Genomic DNA, 19,233 nt, shown 5'->3' with positions numbered 1-19,233 from the left:
TTTGACAATTCCTCAATGGTTAGGGATGCTAAATTATCGGCACATGTACCCTGTATTGCTCCAACTGGCAAAACAACTTTAACTTTTCCATTGACTCAGAACCAGGCTCAGTTACGTCTGCTGCGGTTGCACATTACCCCAGCACTGAAAATACTACACTGGTGTTGGGAAGGAACTAGGATCTTCCCACACCCCAAGCGCTTTAGAATTTGGCAATACTTCTTTTAGGTGCTTTAATGGACTAGGGGGAAGGAGGGGCACTGGGAAGGCTCTCTCATGCAGATATAATCATATACACAGACATGGGCAGGCACTGAAGAAGGCAGTTATTGTTTAAATATAAGGCACAGTTAACTAGTAGCTGGATACATTAGTAATGTCAGATCCTATGCATTGTAAAATCTTAGTACAGTAAATGCCTCCTTCCCAAGAATGTGGCTGATAGGCAGAATTATATGCAGTACCCTTAGGGAACACCACACACAATTAAGACTACAAGTGACAGACAATTTCACCTTTGGTACAAGCCTGTACTACACAGTTAAAGTGGTAGCAGTAGCAGAGCAGCCAGACTTATCTCAAGAGTAAGTGAGCAGTATCAAATAGTTGCACAAAGGACAGCAATTACTATGATTCAGGCAAACACTGACTCAAGGTTTTTAAGTAAAAGAATATATATTTATTTACTCAACAGTTGTATAACATTTCACTATTATAAGCAAGTCAAAAATCACAACCATAAATACACCACACCACTTCCCTTAAATTCCAGACAAGTTAAGCTCACACAATGAAGTGGGAGCAAAATGGCACTCCAGCAATTTAAAAGGGAGAGAAAGACAAAGTTATCAGAAATTAAATCAAACCAACAGGTAAGTACTCAGGGTAATTGAACAAGAGAGACTACAGTGAGGAGATCAGCTAGAAAAGACTTAAGGCCAAAGTTAAGGGGTCAAAAGTCGTTTGCTCAATATCACACAGTTCAGGGTAGTTCGCAGTAAAGTTCGTGGCACAGATTCCGGACGAGTTTGCTTGATAGAAAAGTTAGTTCAAAGAGAAGAGAAGGACAAGCCCTCGATTGGAGAAAGATTTCAAACACTTTCACCACGGTTGAACGAAACAGACAACCGGATTTGCACAGTACCTTAAAACAGAGAGGAAGCTGTAGCTGCGGCGGACGTTCCTGGTGGTTCCTGCAGGCTCACGGTTCCTAAAGCGACTGTTGGACTGACACGAAGTAGGAAGACTGGAGGTTCCTGCGCCACCCAGGGAAGAAGCCAGCACCAGAGCAAAACAACGAATAAAAGGTATGCTCCTTAAAACCCAAGCAGGGTCCGACCTTCCTGGTTATCTGGCCCACTGTAGCTCTGTACAGCGAATTCGACCAGAGGAGGGGTCCTGACTTGCAGTTTGGGCGAACTGGTTGGTCCCACCAGCTCAAGGGAAGAAGTTTCCTGGAGGATCTTCTCTGTCGTCGGATTCGGAGATTTACACCTGCAGCAGGGCTTCACTGGGCAGTTCAGTCGTGGTAAGGGTCCTCTTCTTCCAGTTCCTTGTTGGTTCTTTCGTTCCAGTGGCGACTCTGCTCTTCCAGTCCCAGAGACCTGCTTTTAATGCAGCTTTCCCCAATGCATACAGCCTGGCTGTCAATCACACAGCAGGGTGGCTGGCCTGGCAAGGCCAGTCCCCTTAGCCAATCAGACAAGAGTGCGACTTGGGTTACCAAGGGAACCCCTGGCAGGGGTCCCAAGATCCCTCCCTCACATCCTGCCTACCTAGACTATCAGGCGCCTTAAGGAGTGCTTCTGTGCAGAAGCCCGCGAAAACACAGCGAACAAAGGAGTTATCCCCGGTTTGGCACGCAGAGAAAAACACGAGAAAGACTTTAACAAAAAGAAATGACGAATAAACCCAGCCGGGACCAAAATAAAATGTATTTGGTCAAGCAGGTTTATGTTCGGGGCTAATATAATAGCCTGGAACAATATCACGTTTATATAAGATAATCACAGAAGAAAAGTTAGGGTAGTTACCACTGCCACCATCCAAGTCTTAATGTTAAGGGAGCGAAACAAGGCTCCAAGAGGTACAGACAAAAAGGGACAATAGTTAATCCTTTCCAATATTCCATGTAAGATGCGGTGTACTGGGTCTGTGGTTTAAAGTGACTATATAAAGTTAATGGCAACTTTACCTGTTTCCGGGGGACAGTAGTCGGCCCCAGAAAATTGGAGTCAGTGGGAAGTCTCAAAGACAACCCTGTGTCACTGCACTGAAGGTGCTGCGTAACACACACAAAGTGGTGCACTGGAGCAGGTGAGGCTCCAGTGCCCAAGATCACAGAAAAAGTAAAAACACACATAGCAAAACACATGTAAGAGTGGGAAAAAAGGCTCACACTCTTACCAGGTGAAAAAAATAAATCATAGAACTCCAGCAAAGCTGCTGAAGGACTCTTTATTTAGGTAAGGGAAATCAGCCATTTATGAGAACTCTCCCTAACACATATTATGAAAATAAGGTGTGAATAAAACTACAGGGCCCAGATAACATTAGCAGGAGGGGTGAAATATGGACAGAATGAGTGAAAATTAATTATAAAACTTTTTCTTGGGGCTAGGCCTCAAGGTTTGTAAAAGTCTGCAGTGCTGCAGTGTATTTTTGTATAAGGCAACAACATGTAGAGCAGCTGTCAGAAACAGCTGACAATGAAGAAAGGAAGGCTTTGGAGCATCCCTTGTATGGAAGAAGGATGGATTGGGATGGAGCCATGGCATGTATCCAGTGACACCACAACATGAAGACCGGACTATATAAACTCCTGTCTGGGACCAATGTGGCAGGAGAAAGGAACGGAAGAGGGGCAGAAGAAGACCGTTAAGGCAGCAGAGTCGTTTGCTACCATCCTCATTTTTGTAAGATTAAACTTGTTATCCTTGCAAGATAGACTTTTGGCCTTATTTCCCTAGAGTTGTACATTTATTCTGGTGTGAGTGTAGTTAGGGGCACCCTTCTAAGTTGTGCCCCGACATGATCTCAGTTTTCCCCCGTACTTTGCAAAGGCCCCGGCCTAGTCACCAGGAAGGAGTCATACCCATCTACAATGACTGGACCCCTAAATTAAAAAAAACATGTGTTTTCTTGAGCGGTTTTAGTAGGAGCCATTTTAAAAGAAATCCTCTCTGCTCACTGAAGCAGTGCGTGACTCCAGAAAGAAAGACAGGCCAGTATTGGTACTTCATAACTGAGGAAACTCGAGTGAACACGCACATGTGAGTATACTCTTGTAAGAGATAACAACAAGGGGACATGTATGTATGACGGTATACACGCATTTCGACGACCTATTTTTGGTTGTGGTACTTTTCATCGCCGGATTTTACATCGCCAGAAACCCCGTTTTTTATTTTTTTTATTTTGGGGGGTGTTTTGTTGGGGTTGGGGTATTATTATAATAGTAAGCGGGGGATCTGGGGGGGTTCCCCCCCGAATAAACTCCCCCCCCCAAAACAGGGTTTCTGGCGATGTAAAATCCGGCGATGAAAAGTACTGCGACCAAAAATAGGTCGGCGAAATCACGTAGAACCTGTATGACAGTATGTCGGTGTGAATGAACGAAGTACAAGGTCAATAGATTGGATAGGACTTTTTGGTGATGTGTTAAGGTATAGATTGAATAGGACCTTTGTTGGAAATCTGTCAACCCATAACATGGGCCGCCTTTACATGCTTTTATGAACCTCTACAATTCAGGCTCCCTAGCTGGTGTAGATTTAAGATGTGCATTCTCATTCCTTTCCCAACTCCGAATAATCGTCTGACATGGCTTTGGGAGACTTACAGAGATGAAGCATCTGTGTGAGAAATATATCAATTAGAAGAGAAAATTACGTACCTTTGTTAATTCTTTCTGATGGATGTGATGTATACACCCACAGACTCCACAACGTATTCTCATGTCCCACTAAATCAACTACTTAAATTGGAATTTTTACACTGTCCCTCTTGCAGTTGCCCGAGAGGGAAAGGGGGACATTGAGGAAGATTGCATTGACAGCTACAGGTAAAAGGGATTTGAAAGATGAGAAATCTCTGGGAGGAATCATTGTACATGGTAAAACAAGAAGGGGCGAGGTGAACACCAGTTCCTGGCCAATATATTACCTGTAAAAAAGTTACTGGCATAAATCCAAAAGTGTCCAGTTCATTCACAGGGTTAAATCCCAATTGCTGCCCAATTGTTCACAGGGTTGATTCCCTTCTTGCACTGCTGTTCTCCTCCTAGCGCTTTCGTGTTGCCAACACTCATCAGGGAGGCTGAGTTGCCTTTCTGTTCAGGTGAATCCAATATAATTGCTGTTGCAGTCTCTAGGAATTGTGGTAGCTGTAGTCAAACCATTTTAACAATTCAGGTGACCAGGAAAAGACTCCCCTGTAAAAACACACATCTTACCCTTAACAGGAGGAGGGGGGTAAACCATAATTATGGCTCTCCAATGTAGGGCATAATGACCCCGGTGCTGCAGCCTCTGGAGTCCGGATCTCCACAAAGTACATGGTAAAACAAGAAGGTGCGCACTCCAGTTCCTGGCCAATATATTACCTGAAAAAAAGTTACTATGTTAAATCCCAAAGTGTCCAATTAATTCACAGGGTTAAATCCCAATTGCTGCCCAATTGTTCACAGGGTTGATTCCCTTATTGCACTGCAGTTCTCCTCCTAGCGCTTTATCTGAAAAGAAAGTCAACACAGCCTCCCTGAAGAGTGTTGGGACACGAAAGCACTAGGAGGAGGAGAACAGCAGTACAAATGCAGCAGAAGGGATCCAACCCCGTGAACATGTTTTGCAACATTTGGGACCCAACCCAGTGAATTGGTCACTTTGGGATTTAACCCAGTTATTCTTTTTCTTTTTTTCAGGTAGTATATTGGCCAGGACTTGGAGTGCGTGCCTCACCCCCCCTTTGTTTTTACAATGAATCATTGTATCCAATCAGAAAACATTCCCAACGTTAAGTGGTTATTCTACTTCCTTTGCCTAATTCAGTTCTTCTTTATGTTGGGGCTCTAAGAGACTGTGGGCTAAACGGGCACAAGTTATCAGGTAGGTAGCACCCAATACTACTGGAATGTTAAACTTAGACTGTAATCTATGTAAATCACATTTTCAAGTGATGACCTGAACCATTTTTGAAACTGTCCTTTTGAAAACGACTTCAGATATTTCTTATAAATAACAATTATATTGCAATATTTTTCTTGGAACTTATAATCTAGATATCCCGCGTCATCCGAACGTCTTGTGGAAATGCACTATTAGTAGGAGTTGGTGGGTCAGGAAAGCAAAGCCTTGCAAGATTGGCCTCGTTTATAGCAGGATATAAAATATTCCAAATTACTTTAACCAGGTAAGAAAGGAAATTATAGTTTAGAAAATAGTTTTTTGCATGTTCATTTCATAACTTTTTTCACCTTTTCTTAAGAAAGCAGACAATGCCAGTATTTGTGTTTAAGGCAAAAAAGCATCAAAGGAGAATAACAATGGCTGCTTTTATTTCCAGAGGTTATTTAAAATACATAAAATATTTGAAAATACTTCCTTCGAATGGATTGTGTCCTACCACATATTCCTCCTCTTTGATATATTTGTAAGTCTGCTTTTAGCGTCGGAAACTTTTCGAAGTATCGGGCGCCGTGCATCGTCAAGATGTGGCCCTCAACGGTCTCCGTCCTGTCCTCGGACATGATGTCGACACTCTGCGGCGCATGTTGTCTCAGTTACTTTTTTCTGCATTCTCAGCACACTTTGGACCGCTCATCGCCTCAGCGATTTTCTCACTGCGTATTTCAGTATTTGGAAGTTTTTCGATAATGGCTATATCGAACAACAGTTTCAAACGGTGCTCTGATTGTATTGCAAAAATGTTCATCACGGTCCCACATCGGATCTGCCTTTGGTGCCAGGGTGTGGACAATAGGGTCGACGACTACAGTTCCTGTCAGTCGATGACTGTAAAGGCCTTGAGGGAAAGGAATTGGGGAAGCTCACCGCAGGTAGGCCCCTTTCTAAATCTCTTTCAACTACCCCTTCCAAAAGGAAGTTGTAAAACGAGTCCAGGGAGGTACCCCCTGAAATAGCGTTCAAGATCCAGGCCTTGTCATTCATGCTTGTCATCAAGCCACAAAAAGACAAAGAAACAACACCATTGTTTGCAATCGTCTTCATCAGACTCCTCTCCTGATAGGCGGGTAAGCTTTCCCAGCAAGTTGTCATCTTCAGCTGACTGGCAGAAATTTAATCTCCAGATGATGGACATGTTCCAGAAGACTGCCCCAATCGCCCCTTCAAAAGAGCCCACGAAGGCATCAGACCCCATTGAATCTGGTTAGACCGGCAGGGTGTCTTCTGAGACCACTACTCGTGCACTGAAGAGTCGGGGCAGTAATTCTCCTTGACATCTGTTGAAGGAGTCTCCATCCCTGCACAAATTAAAGCCAAAGTCTTCCCCCTCAACTCGTGTAAAGGAGCGGGCACCTGGTCCAAAGCAAGAGTTGCCTTCAAAGCCATTGAAGCTGTTGACACCCTCAACACCATCGGAGATTTCGATGCCCTTGATCGATTTATATAAGTATTTACCTACGGCTGACTTCTTTAAAAGCATGGGATTGATTTTTTAGGAAGAGGAGGAGGTGGAGGAAGAGGATGTGCCTTTTGGCTTGGGATTTGGCACTCCTAATGTGCCTGATGAGTTGATCTCAGTGGAGTATGGGATGCAAAATCTTGTGGAGACTCTGAGGGATGCTTGTGGCTTAGACACCTCACCAGAGACGGATTTTGTCACACTAGACACTGCTAGTCTGCTAGTCATGCAGAACCCTTTGTATAGGTCAGTGATGGGCAAAGTCACTGAATATTTAGGTTGGGAAAAGCCAGTGGCAATTCTGGAAAAGGATTATCTTACCAACATACTGGATAGAGGGCCCCAAGGGAGTCTGTGTTACCCTTTCACACGGCATTAAGAACCAGGGTGTTGGAGAACTGGTTAAAACCAGATAAGACACCGGCATTGAACAAGGACCTGGCTATAAAATACAGACCTGCCACAATAGATCCACGTTTTCTATCTAAACACCCCACTTCTGAAAGCTTAGTGGTTCAGGCAGCTACTTCGACTTCCCCTCAGATAGGGACAATAAAAGGTTTGATGCCTTATGGAAGAGGGTGTTTTCCGCAGGCCGCATGGCCCTGAAGGTCATTAATACGACTTGTGCTGTGGCCAAGTACACGCACTCCTTGTGGGACGTAATAGCTTTGGCAGTGGAGCATATCCCTGAAGGGGAGAAGAGAGAGGGTTTTCTAAACCTGATAGAAGAAGGCAAAGATGCCATGTGCCAGTCCCTACAGTCTGGACTAGACTCTGCAGATTCTGTAAGCAAAGCAGGGGTGGCAAGCACTGTCGTCAGGAGATTTGCATGGCTGAGGATTTTAGGTTTTGCACCTGACGTCCAATCAAGAATCTTGGACATGATATGATATTTATTATATATATGATAGTTTATTTATATAGCGCCTATACACAATGGGCCTCATTACGAGGTAGGAGGTAAGGGATTATCTGTGCCGGTAATCCCTTACCTCCATATTCCGAGGTCCCTTAGCGGGTCCCTTCCTTAATGCCTGGCTGATCAGGTGTTAAGGACGGGACCCGCTAAGGGACTTCAGAGCTAATAACAGTACCGCAAATTGCAGTACCGTTATTAGCTACTTCCCCATTCCCATTGAGCCCTATGGGGGCTCAGATGGGAATGGGGAATGGTTCTCAGAATGGGGATTTACCGGGTCCTCCAAGGTTGGAATGACCCGGTAAGTACCCATTCTGAGGACCCGGATCCGGTATGCGGTAAGGGGGTATCTCCTACCGTGTAATGAGGCCTAATGCGTTTCAAAGCGCTTCAAGGCAAGGGAGGGAACAAGGGAAAATACAATTACATTCTTACAGGCCATGAACAATAAGTATGTAAAATTAACTATTGTACTCGGCCTGATGACATTTCAGATAGTGCAAGAGCTAAGACATAGATAGGGAAGGGAGAGGGAGAGTGGGAAGGAAATGGAAACAGACGGGCGACAACGGTACTAGGCCTGATGACATTTCTGGTTGACCCGGAGAAAACAAAAGGCGAGGGAGAGGAGTGCAGGAAGGAAAGGGGAGGAACAAAACAAGCGACTGTCGTACTAGGCCTGATGACATTTCAGATAGTGCTGGAGGGGGGCGGGTGCGAACAAGTAAGGGGAGGTGGGAGGAGACAGACGAAATTGCTGTCATACAAGGTCCAGGGACAATTCTGATAGAGGAAGTGCATAGAACAAAGTAAAGGGAGGAGGGGAGGAGATAGGAAAAGGAGAAAGGGAGAGGAGGAGAGAACAGAGAGTAAGCAGTCAAAAAGAGTGGAGAAGCAAGAGGGGAGAGCGAATACAATTGCAGAAGTCAGTAGTAACACATAATGTTGCAAGATGAAGATGGGAACAGCATGATTCAGGGCCACCATGAGAAAGGGTGATGCACCGTGAATCAACGAAGTCCATAAAAGTCAAATGCAGCATCACAAGACGGTGATGGTGAAACCATAATCTATCGGGACAGACTCCTGTAGAAGTAGGCTGGAGAGGGAGAGGGAGAGGGGGAGCAGGGTAGAAGAATCAAGCAAAACAGTCAACACCTATGTGCGAGAAGGTGGGGGGGCATAAGGGAACATCATGGGGGGACCAGAGGGATATGGATGGCCTGTGGGGACAGAGGGAGTAAACACATGTTGGTGCATGCTTACCTGCTGTCTGAGCAGTGGTTCAGGCCCTGAATCCTCCTGGTCTGAACAGGTCCAAACAGGAATTGCCCTCTTCTTTGTCTGCCCTTCATTTCGGACGCTCGGGCAAGAAATGCAGGAAGGAAGAGGCAGGGCTAAGAATGCCTTTTGATGGCTCCCAGCTTTTTGGTTCCAAGGCCGATGTGGCAGCTAATTCGCTGAGAGCAGTGATACGACAGACTCAAACAAACACAAGGGTCTTCCCACAGTTTGAGGGGTCAGCCTTTTCATTTCTATTCCTCAATTCCAAGAGGAAGAGGCCAGTTTGCACAGAGGGGTCAGAGAAGGGCTCCCTGTGGTTCACGAGGGCGAGGAGGAAAAACTCCTCTCCCAGCCTCTGCTTCTTTGCCCTTCGCTTCAGCAACAACCCCAAACCCATTTGAGTTCTCTGTTCACAGGACTGTGGTGAGGGGCAGGCTGACTTGGCATTTGCAGAGTTGGCGGGGCATAACCTCCAATGCTTGGGCACTACAAACAGTGGGCCACGGCAACTGCCTCTCATTCTTAAGAAGACCCCCACATTGTCCTCCAGGAAAGATCTGGATCTGTTCTTCCAACAGGAGATCTTCAGACTGTTGGAGAAAGGTGCGGTAGAGTCTGTACCTGTAGCGGAGAGGATTCAAGGTAGGTAATCTCCTTATTTTCTAATCCCCAAGGAGGACTGCAACCCATCTTGGATTTGAGATGCTCGAACAAGTTCTCCAGGAAGGACAAGTTCAAGATGGTTACTCTTTCACAGATCCTTCAGGCCCTTCAACTTCAGGATTGGTTGGTGTCATCGGACCTTCAGGATGCTTAATTACATGTGCCAATTCATCCCAAGCACAGAAAGCCCCTGAGGTTCGCCGTTGGTGGTTTTCACTATAGTTTTCGGGTTGTGCCATTCAGGCTCAACTCTGCCCCAAGGGTTTTCACCAAGCTCATGGTGGTGGTGTCGGCAAGTCTAAGGAGGGAAGAGATTCACATCTATACCTACCTGGACAATTGGCTGATCAGAGCTTGTTCCCCCAAACAGGCTCAGGAACATCTCAGTCATACTTGCCACTTCCTCCACAGGCTGGGCTCCTGACTGATTTTAAAGAAGTCCCACTTGACACCATCTCAGAAAGTTCAGTTTATTGGAGCGATCCTGGATTTGTCCTCAGGGAAAGCCTTGCCTCCCGAATTGAAGGCTCGACATTTTTTACAGATGGTCAAAAAATGTTAGTGTCCAGTATCTTCCACCCTTCGATTTTTTGAGATTGCTCAGCATCATGGAATCCGGCATTTTCCTGGTGCCAGATGCCCGTTTGAGAATTTAGTTCTTTCAATGGGACCTCAGATCCCAGTGGTCACAGTTCTCCGCAATGACAGACCTTTTCAGGTCCCGAACAAGGTTGCGCAGCATATGCTGTGGTGGGCCTATTGGGAGAATGTGATGAAAGGAGAACCCTTTTGGCAACCATAGCCGGAGATGACAGTTGTGACAGATGCCCCCCTCACAGAGTGGGGGAGCGCACATGAATGACCTCTCAATCGGCAGTCGTTGGTCTCTGTCGGAGTTCAAACTTCACATAAATGTTTCAGAGCTGAGATCAATCAGACTAGCGCTGATGGCTTTTCTGCTTCTGTACTCGGGAAGACTATCCTGATGACAGACAATACAGTGGCAATGTATTACTTCAACAAAAGTGGGTTTGTCGAGCCAGTGCCACTGTGCAGAGAGGCACTGCAGCTTTGGTTTTAGGCACTACAAGAATGAATCTCTCTGCTGGAAGTTCACCTAGCCAGAGAACAAAACATAGCAGCAGATGGTACATGTATTTTAATACACTTAGGGAGGGTTACTGGAAGGTATGAGCAGTGGACTATCAATACAATATAATGTGACATTAGTAAACTTCTCCTGCGCAGGCGAATGAGTAGCAGCCACCTACTGCAGGGGGTTGATTGTCTGCTCTCTTTACTGAAACACAGTGACAGGTGGTTGCTCTTCTCTATCTCTATTCCTGCCACAGCCCCTGCTGGGGGTGAGGGAGGGTCTTCTTGGACACTCCCCTGGGGGTGGAGGGAGGACTCTGCAGATAGGGGTGATAAGAATCATGTCACTTCCAGTGGTCAGTTCACTTTCCTCATAAAACTCACTGCATCGACCCTTAAACCTTTGGGCTTTAAAAGTGTTACGATTGCAACGCTAAAATGTAATTGACCGACCCCCACAGAATTTGTTTGCCAGCTTTTTATCCACCCCCTCATCCATCTTAGGCGGAAGAGAGGTTGCATAGATTTGACCACAAAAGGGTACTGAGTTTTTACATAGCCAGGACAAACAAATTACGACTGGAAGACCAACTGTTAATTAGTTATACCGGCACAAAGACGGGCAAAAGAATAACAAAGCAAAACATTTCAAGATGGATAGTGCTTTACGCTAGAGCCGGTAAGCAGATTCCGGAAGGATTCAGGGCAAACTCCACTGGGGGTGTGGCAGCTACTTTAGCTCTTCAAAGGGGAGTAACTAAACGATATATGTCAGGTCATGATGTGGCCTCCTATACACACCTTCACAAAACTCACTTGCCTGGACACATTATCCCCTAATGAGTCTCATTTTGGTAGAGCTGCCCTCCAAAATATGATGACATGATTGCCATGAAGTTCATTCCTTCCCCCCTGCATAACATCTTACTGCTATGTGAGTCTATCTAAGATGAGGAATCCATGGGAGGACACATCCATTAGAAGAATAATTTACTTACCCCTCGCCATTGCCGTCAGCCCAATGCACCCTCCAAGTGCGCCTCATGAACCTGCTATGCCTCAGCCAACACTTGCTCCCAGTCAACTGGAAGCCCACTATATGGGAATGGACATTTTGTCTACGTTGTAGACTCTGGTATTATAATTGCAGTCCCGGGTTCCAATTGCTCTGACCATTCCGGGTTGGTTCTATGTGATTTTACCAAACTGTTTTTTAACAAATGATGTTTAACAAAACATTTTGACAGAAAAAATATTGATTTCTTTTTTTTTTGGGGTGGGTCACCCCCAAGCCGACCATTTCTCCATGTTTATAAGCCTACCCCAACTCCCTTTCCACCCATTTAACCCCTTGCCCCACCGCCCATATATATTCTTTTAAAAAATCTACATTTTATTGGTAGAAATGGTTTTTTAAAACTACCCTCGTTAAAATGTTTTCATTAAAATCACTGTGTACCTTCTTGGGTTACCTGCTGATCTGCCTCCTGTTCCTCCTGCTCTGCTTACTCACCACAGCCACGTCTCTCCATCGACCTCTCATCTCCCTGCAGGACTCTTGGAGACTGAATCTGAGGATGACACTTGTCAGAGTGTGGTTTCCACTCATACCTGCACCACAGTTGAGTTTGACAACCTGGTTCCGACAGATGGTGAAATTGATGACCCTCCTATCAGGGATTCTCCTCCTGATGAAATAGGGTCATTCAATATATTATTATGTCATGGGCCACCTAAATGTTTGATTTACTTCCTGAAGGACAGAGAAACAAAGATTTCCTGTATCTGCACAGGGAACTGGCATGGAAAATTGTTGTTTCTATTCCAGAACTCAACAACATTTGAGAGGATGGTCTCCTAACCATAAAAAACCCTTTTACAGCTACTCCTGAAGGAGGACAGATAAAATACAGAGCACTAGCATTGCCCCCAAGTGCCTGCGAACCCAGTCAAGTCTGAATTCTGTGGTCTCTGCGGCAGCTCGCAAATGTTATGCCAATCCCTCTTCTATGTGTGCTGTACCACTGGATAAAGAAGGAAGACAACTAGATATGATATGGTAATGGCATTTATATTCGAAAGCTCAGTGTGCCTATGGCAGTCACTACCATTAAGGCAACTCCATGCCAATTTTGTCATACAACAACAGGGAATTTTAGAAATTGGACCGCATCCTAGATTACTTGCTGGACGACAAGAAAAAGGAGGCCTTCATGCTCCTTCATGAGGGAGAGTCTTCTTCCGATCACGCCATATCCGTGGATGTGGACATCGTGGACACCAGCTCTTGCCAGATGGGGAAAAGTGTGGTTTTGCACTGTCAGGGATAGATGAAAACAACCAACTTCGGGCCAGAGGTGGAAGCAAAAATTGTGTTCATGCCTTCCAATGACGAGGATCACTCCAGAACAAAAGTCAACGACACCCTTCAAGCTATCAAAACTGACACCAACACTGCCTTGATCTTTCAGTACAGCAGCGCTGGCAGTTATTTCGGTCTGGATAATAAAAATGTCCAGAACTTCCCACAACTAAGGACAAGTTATCGGACGCAATTGTATTGATCGAATATGTATACTTCCAGAGACAGCTACAGAGGGAAGTCTGTGGTTCCTTGCAGGTTGAGAGGTCAAGTCGGCAAACAAGCCGGCCCAAGGGACTAGCTGATCCCTCCACTTCCACACCCTTGACACACCCTGGACTTTCTGCAACACCCACCCCCCCTTTCTTCCTTACACAAATCCAAATGATCATTCAGAGGCAACATGATAATGAAAGTGGAGCACTTGCCCGGGAAGGAGAGTGAGCTTGCAGACCACCTCAGCAGAGCACACATTGTCTCACAAGTGAGAACTTAATGAAGGCCTTGTTCAGAAAGTGTTCCTAGCTTGGGTGTGTCAGTCTAGAAATACGGATACCTCTACTTTGAGACCGCAAACGCATTTTGGTGGCCGTGGACCAACCGTCTTATGCACGATACGACAGAATATAGGTTTTCGAGTTTGCCAATGATCGGCCATTTTGATGTAGCAAGAATCGCCATTTTGTTTTCTAACCATTGCTCATTGCTTTCTGTTCCTATTGCTTAGCAGTATATTTTCCGCTTACACTGCTCGACTGTGGAACATTGTTGTCTGTATGTGAAAAGGACAAGGCCGCAGGGCCGTGAGGATAACAAGAGTTCGCTGAAACACAAACATAGGCAGCGCCAGGAAGAATGCCTGGCTCCCTCCCGAATGTAGCCTTGAAGCAGAGCTGCAGGGCATTTAATCATTTCACAGCTGCCAGCCAGTCTCGTTATATGGTAGAATATGTTAGAATAATACTGCTAAAGGCTTGAATTATGCTGTTCTAACAGCCCCCCTTTGCTGAGCCCGCTAGAGCATGTCGGCTCCCAGGACGCGAATAGCGATAGCAAGGTCCGGAATGCAACTCCCCCCCGTATGTAGTTCGCTTCCAAGAACAGAAGCGCCATGTTCTATTCAATAACCAAAAGATGGCTTTGCACTCACAAATTGCAAATTGTTACTAGAATAGATATTTGAAGGTGTCATAGTGGTCGGAGATGTCCAGCATCACACCAAGTTCAAAGAAACCCAATAAAGGGGGGGTGTTAAACATGTCATAGCTGATTGTTTGATATGCATTTTGTATATATGTAACTGATGTACGTAATTCACTCTCTTGCGTCCCTCAAGGTCTAGAGATACACGTCGCGGGCGTGAGACCGAGTTGGCCAACTGAGACTTTTGCTTTGCAATAAAACCCTAGCTTTGGGAATACAACCTTGTGTCTGGCGTCTCTATCGTGTGTGGTGACCCGCCTTGTTTCCATAGACGTCAGGGTCCCCTAGGGGCCCCTTTCAGGTGGTCCAAATGCTGCTATCGTCACAACCAGAGAAAATACCAAGTGTTGACATTTTGCAAGCAGATTCTGGGAGCCAGAATCTCTTGGAGGTTCATTAGCGATTCCATGGACACCTCAGTTCCTATATGCCGTACCGCCTGTTAGTCTAGTCCCCAGAATGCTCAGGGAACAACCCTGCAATATGATACTGAAAGCCCAGACTTGGGCGAGACAAATGTGGTACCCCATTTTAAACAGGATGTCGACAACAAAGCCCATCCAACTAATACTGCATCTGGCACTATTAGTGAGATAACAATGCCAGATACTCCATCACAATAGAGTGTCTATCACTCACAGCATGGCTTCTGACCACCGCATGTATATCCACTTAAACGAGGAGTGAATGACAATGCTTCAGGCCGCAAAGACACCCAGTACAAGCAGAACCTATGCAAAGAAATGGAAATGCTTTGCTCTGGTGTAGTGGAAAGCACCTGGACCCATAGAAGATTACAGTATCACAGTTATTGCCTTATTTGTTGGAGCTGGCCTTTCACAGACATCTCACAAAGTCCATCTATCAGCAATTCCCTTTTAGTGTGGAGATGAGCTGTGTAGAATTGCTGCCTACCCTGGATAATGTTATTGCTGGTTCTACATAACACATTTACCTGGTTAGAAAAGTGAATGTGCCTACCTCTAACTAGTTATGCTTCGATCCAAAGTCTTTGGGTTGTTGGTATGGTTATTTCCCTATGTGGGATATTGGGAGTGTAATTAAAAAACTAGAAGATCAAGTGTTGTAGGTCCTGATGGTGTCCCAATTATTGTCCTAAAGGAAAATAACGTGTTATGGTCTGGTATCCTGATGAAACATTTTCATAACATCTCGATGGGCGGCGATTTACCAATTTCCTGTCATGCCTCCTACATTGTTCCTATTTACTAAAGGGAGGTAGGGGGTACTGAGTCTTCAAATTACCACCCAGTTGCACTTTTGGACACATCTTCAAAAATGTTTGCGTTCTTAATTCTTTATGATTTGATGGCATGGGCTAGATCAATAAGTCGTCCTATTAAATTTCAAACTGGATTTCGCAAATATTATGGAACATCATTAAATGACTTTATCGTACATTTTCTGCAGAGCCAGACATGGTCCACGGGAAATATTAGGCAGCAATTGTTTATGGCATCAGTCGATCTTTCATGTACATTTTACGGTGCAGAGCATGCTATGCTGTGGAACAAGTTTAATAGCTGGAATTTAGCAGGTGGGCTCTTAAAGTTACTCGTACTTCTTCATTGAGAAACCACTACATAGGTCAGACTGAATAGTGGAGATATGAGTGGCTCATGTATCGAAACGTTTGTTGGCCTACGTGAAGGTTGTGTCCTTGGCTCGGGACTGTCAACCTATATCTGTCACACCTTAGTGTTCGAGTATTGTTAATGCCTTTCCCCCAAGTTATATCACATCCAATTTTCGTTATTATTATTTGTTGATGATATCATTTTATTTGATCAGCTCAAATTGAGCTTTTACTTCTGAGCAATGCCCTAAACCTTTATTTACAGGAAAATAATGTAAGGCTTAATATTCTGAAATCGTCAGTTATGGTGAGCATGTGCTCAAGACAAAAATAAAAAACTACTGTTGGTCAATAAATGATACAAAATTAAAAGTGGTTGACAGTTTAATTCACCTGTGTTATCACATCAGGGCCAAAAGTGGGTTTGCTGGCGTAGTTGCAAGAATTGGGACTAAACCTTCACTGTTACTTGCTCAAATGTTTAGGATTTCCGATAAGTTTTGTACATTTTCTATGATACCCTTGAGGAGGTACTGTGTTGGCAAGGTCCTTCCCTCCTTGCTATAGGAGTTGGAACTAAACCAGATTAATTGGGAAAATTGTATATCATAGAGGGTACATTTTGGAAAAATGTTTGGGCTTACCTGTCTTCATTCCTTTCATTTTAATAAAGCGTGAATTCCATTTATATTCTTGGAAATTGTTAATCTCGTGAAATAAATTAAATGTTTACAGGAAGGACCTTGAACCTCTCATAGACTCTTTATTCTGGGACCTAAACATTTAAATGAAATTGAAACAAACAATTGTTTTTTTCAAAATCAAAGTTTACTGTCATTTTTCATATTATAATGATTCATTGCTCATTATTGCATGTCAACAACAGCTCAACAGATTAATATTTATAATCTTTCCACGTAAAAACCCTTTTCATGCCCTCTTTTGTAAACATTAACACTCTCCCACCCCTCCCGCACCTATCCCACACACTTCCCCTTTATCATCTCTACACATAAACAAACCAACGCTCCTTCTATACTTGATCGTGATTCATCTAGAAAGTGTGTCAAAAATTCCATGTCGTAGATGGTGTGCAGTTTTTAGACCCGTTCTTTTTTGTGAAAATTCACTTTCTTTTCCAGAACTGTGCCAGGCAGCTCCTAGAGGCCACCGAGAGGATTCTCGTCATGTGTCTCATGTGTCCCATGTGTTCCCCTTCCTCCTCCCTCTCCTCTGCCCCAAAAAGCATCAAGATGGAAGAGATTTCCCTAGTGATCCCATCTACCCCCTTTATCCACGAGAGAACCTCTTTCCAACATTGCTGGACATATTTGCAACTCCCGAAAAGTGAAATGGAGACTGCACTAAGAAGAATATTCATCAATTATAGTCTAACCACCCCTGATTTAAAAAGAAATGGCCAAAACGTTTTTTAACAGGTGCAGAGTTGATCATTGTTATGCTCTAATACCCTGATTCGAAATTACTGTCAATTATCTAGATGAACCTCACCCAGAGCTCAACCGAACACTGCATTACAATGGAGTCAAAAGAATGACTGTCACTATTATTCAAATCAAAATATATATCAGTAATCAAAACACATTTAGAAAACACAGTAAACAATCATAATACAAATATGATAGGAGAAAACAGTAGAGGTTATATCTCAAATTAAATTCAATTTTGATGTTAATAATTGTGGAATATGGAAGCAATTCAATATACATGAATTTTTGAGAGAGGCAACCAACATAACATCTTATTCCACAATGAATTAATTCTCCTCACACCTATTGGCACCTAAAATTGAGGACTCAGAGAAACAACCCAACGCTTTTGGGGAACCAGTCCCTTCTTCAGGGGGATGTCCTCATTTAGTTCTTGAAACCCAATGCAGAAATGATGAGTTTACTACAATGATCAAATCTCTAACACAGAATAACAAATTTAGAACCCATATACATTAAACTCACTACCTTAAGATAAAGGTAGTACAATTTCAAGAGAGTAAAAATGTGTTTTCTCATTCGCAAGAGAATAAAAAAATAGAAATGTGTGACATCCGGTATGGAAATCATTGTCATGTGACAGAGGACCCCATCGGGACAGATGAACATGTTTCTAATGGATTGTGTCCTCCCACAAATTCCTCGTCTTTGATATACCGAAGTCCAACTTGCAACTTTGAAAACATTTTCAACAGCAAATAGTGCTGTGTGTTGTCGAGTCGATGTCCCTCGGTGGCTTCCACTGCCATGCTCAGACGTTTTGTCGATGTTGGTATAAATAGCACGCACTGCGCCAGTTGCCTCAGTTCTGCTTTTCCGCTTGCACATCATGCTTCTTAATGGTTCGACTCAACTCAGTGATGAATTCCTGCTGCATAGTACATTTTCTTCGGGTATATCTACTTCGAAGATGGGTTTCAAGAGGTGTGTGGACTGTGATTTGAAGATGTCGATCACTGATCCGCACAGGATATGCCTCTGGTGTCTCGGTATACAGCACAAAGTCGATGGCTGTGGTTCCTGTCAGTCCATGACTAGCAAGGCTTTGAAGGAGGCAAAGTCTAAACTCACCTTAGATCGGTCGGTGTCAAAATCCCCGTCCTCTTCATCTTCAAAGAGGAAATCCTCCGAAAATAGGAGTTTGAGAGAGGTCTCGTCAAAAGTCTAAGAAATGCTTCAAGCATTGTAAGTGGTGGAGGTCAAGGAACGATTCGTGCCACTCTTCATATTCATCCTCTCAAAGAAAATCCAAGAAGATACGCCATCGTTCTTCGTCATCGGATTCCTTGCACGACATGAGAAAGGTACGTTTCCCAGACAATTCTGCCTCAGCAGCAGATTGGGAAGAGTTCCATCAGAAGATGGACGTTTCCTCTAAGGTGGTCCCTCAAAAGAGCCAAAAAAGGCTAATGATCCCCATGCACATTCTATAGCCGGCAGGGAGTCGTCGAAGGCTCTGACTTGCGTGCCCAAGAGCTCAGGCCAGTAGCTTTCTGATATGCCTATTCGAGTGGCGTTGACTGTGGCGACCGCAAGAGAAGCATCAAAGCCAAAGGCTTCTACATCTTCACTGTCGAAGGACTTTACATCAATGTCTTCGACGTCAAAGCCATTGACATCATCCTCTGATCCATCTATGGGTGTCAAACAGTTGTCTAAGAAGGACTTCTTTAAGTCTTTTGGATCGATTTTCGAGGAGCAAGAAGAAGACGTTATACCCTTCGGGCATGAACGTTTTGGCACGCCGAACGTCCCTGAATAACTCATATCTGCAGAATCCCGAATAGAGGACTTGAGTACTTTCCTCAAGGAAGCCAATGATTTAGACACTTCTCCAGAAGTTGAATTTGTCTCTCTAGACTCAGATGTTCATCCAAGTGTGATGTACAGGTCAGTGATGAACAAGGTCACTGAATATTTGGGTTGGGGATGTCCTGTAAAGGATATAGTAGAG

General features: G+C 44.3%; 1 protein-coding gene across 1 annotated transcript in view; it reads left to right on the top strand.

The window, feature by feature from the left end:
* Positions 1–19,233, top strand: part of DNAH8 (dynein axonemal heavy chain 8) — an 8,835,797-nt gene that overhangs the window by 6,670,769 nt on the left and 2,145,795 nt on the right. The window contains exon 62 of the mRNA XM_069608756.1: positions 5,279–5,409. Within this exon, the coding sequence (XP_069464857.1) occupies positions 5,279–5,409 (131 nt within the window). The remainder of the gene's footprint in view (positions 1–5,278; positions 5,410–19,233) is intronic.

This window comes from Ambystoma mexicanum, chromosome 4q (genome assembly GCF_040938575.1).
Source record: "Ambystoma mexicanum isolate Mex_15411 chromosome 4q, UKY_AmexF1_1, whole genome shotgun sequence".
NCBI classification, from domain to species: domain Eukaryota; kingdom Metazoa; phylum Chordata; class Amphibia; order Caudata; family Ambystomatidae; genus Ambystoma; species Ambystoma mexicanum.
The sequence above is the reverse complement of the archived record's forward strand: the minus strand, read 5'-3'. Positions and strand labels throughout refer to the sequence as shown.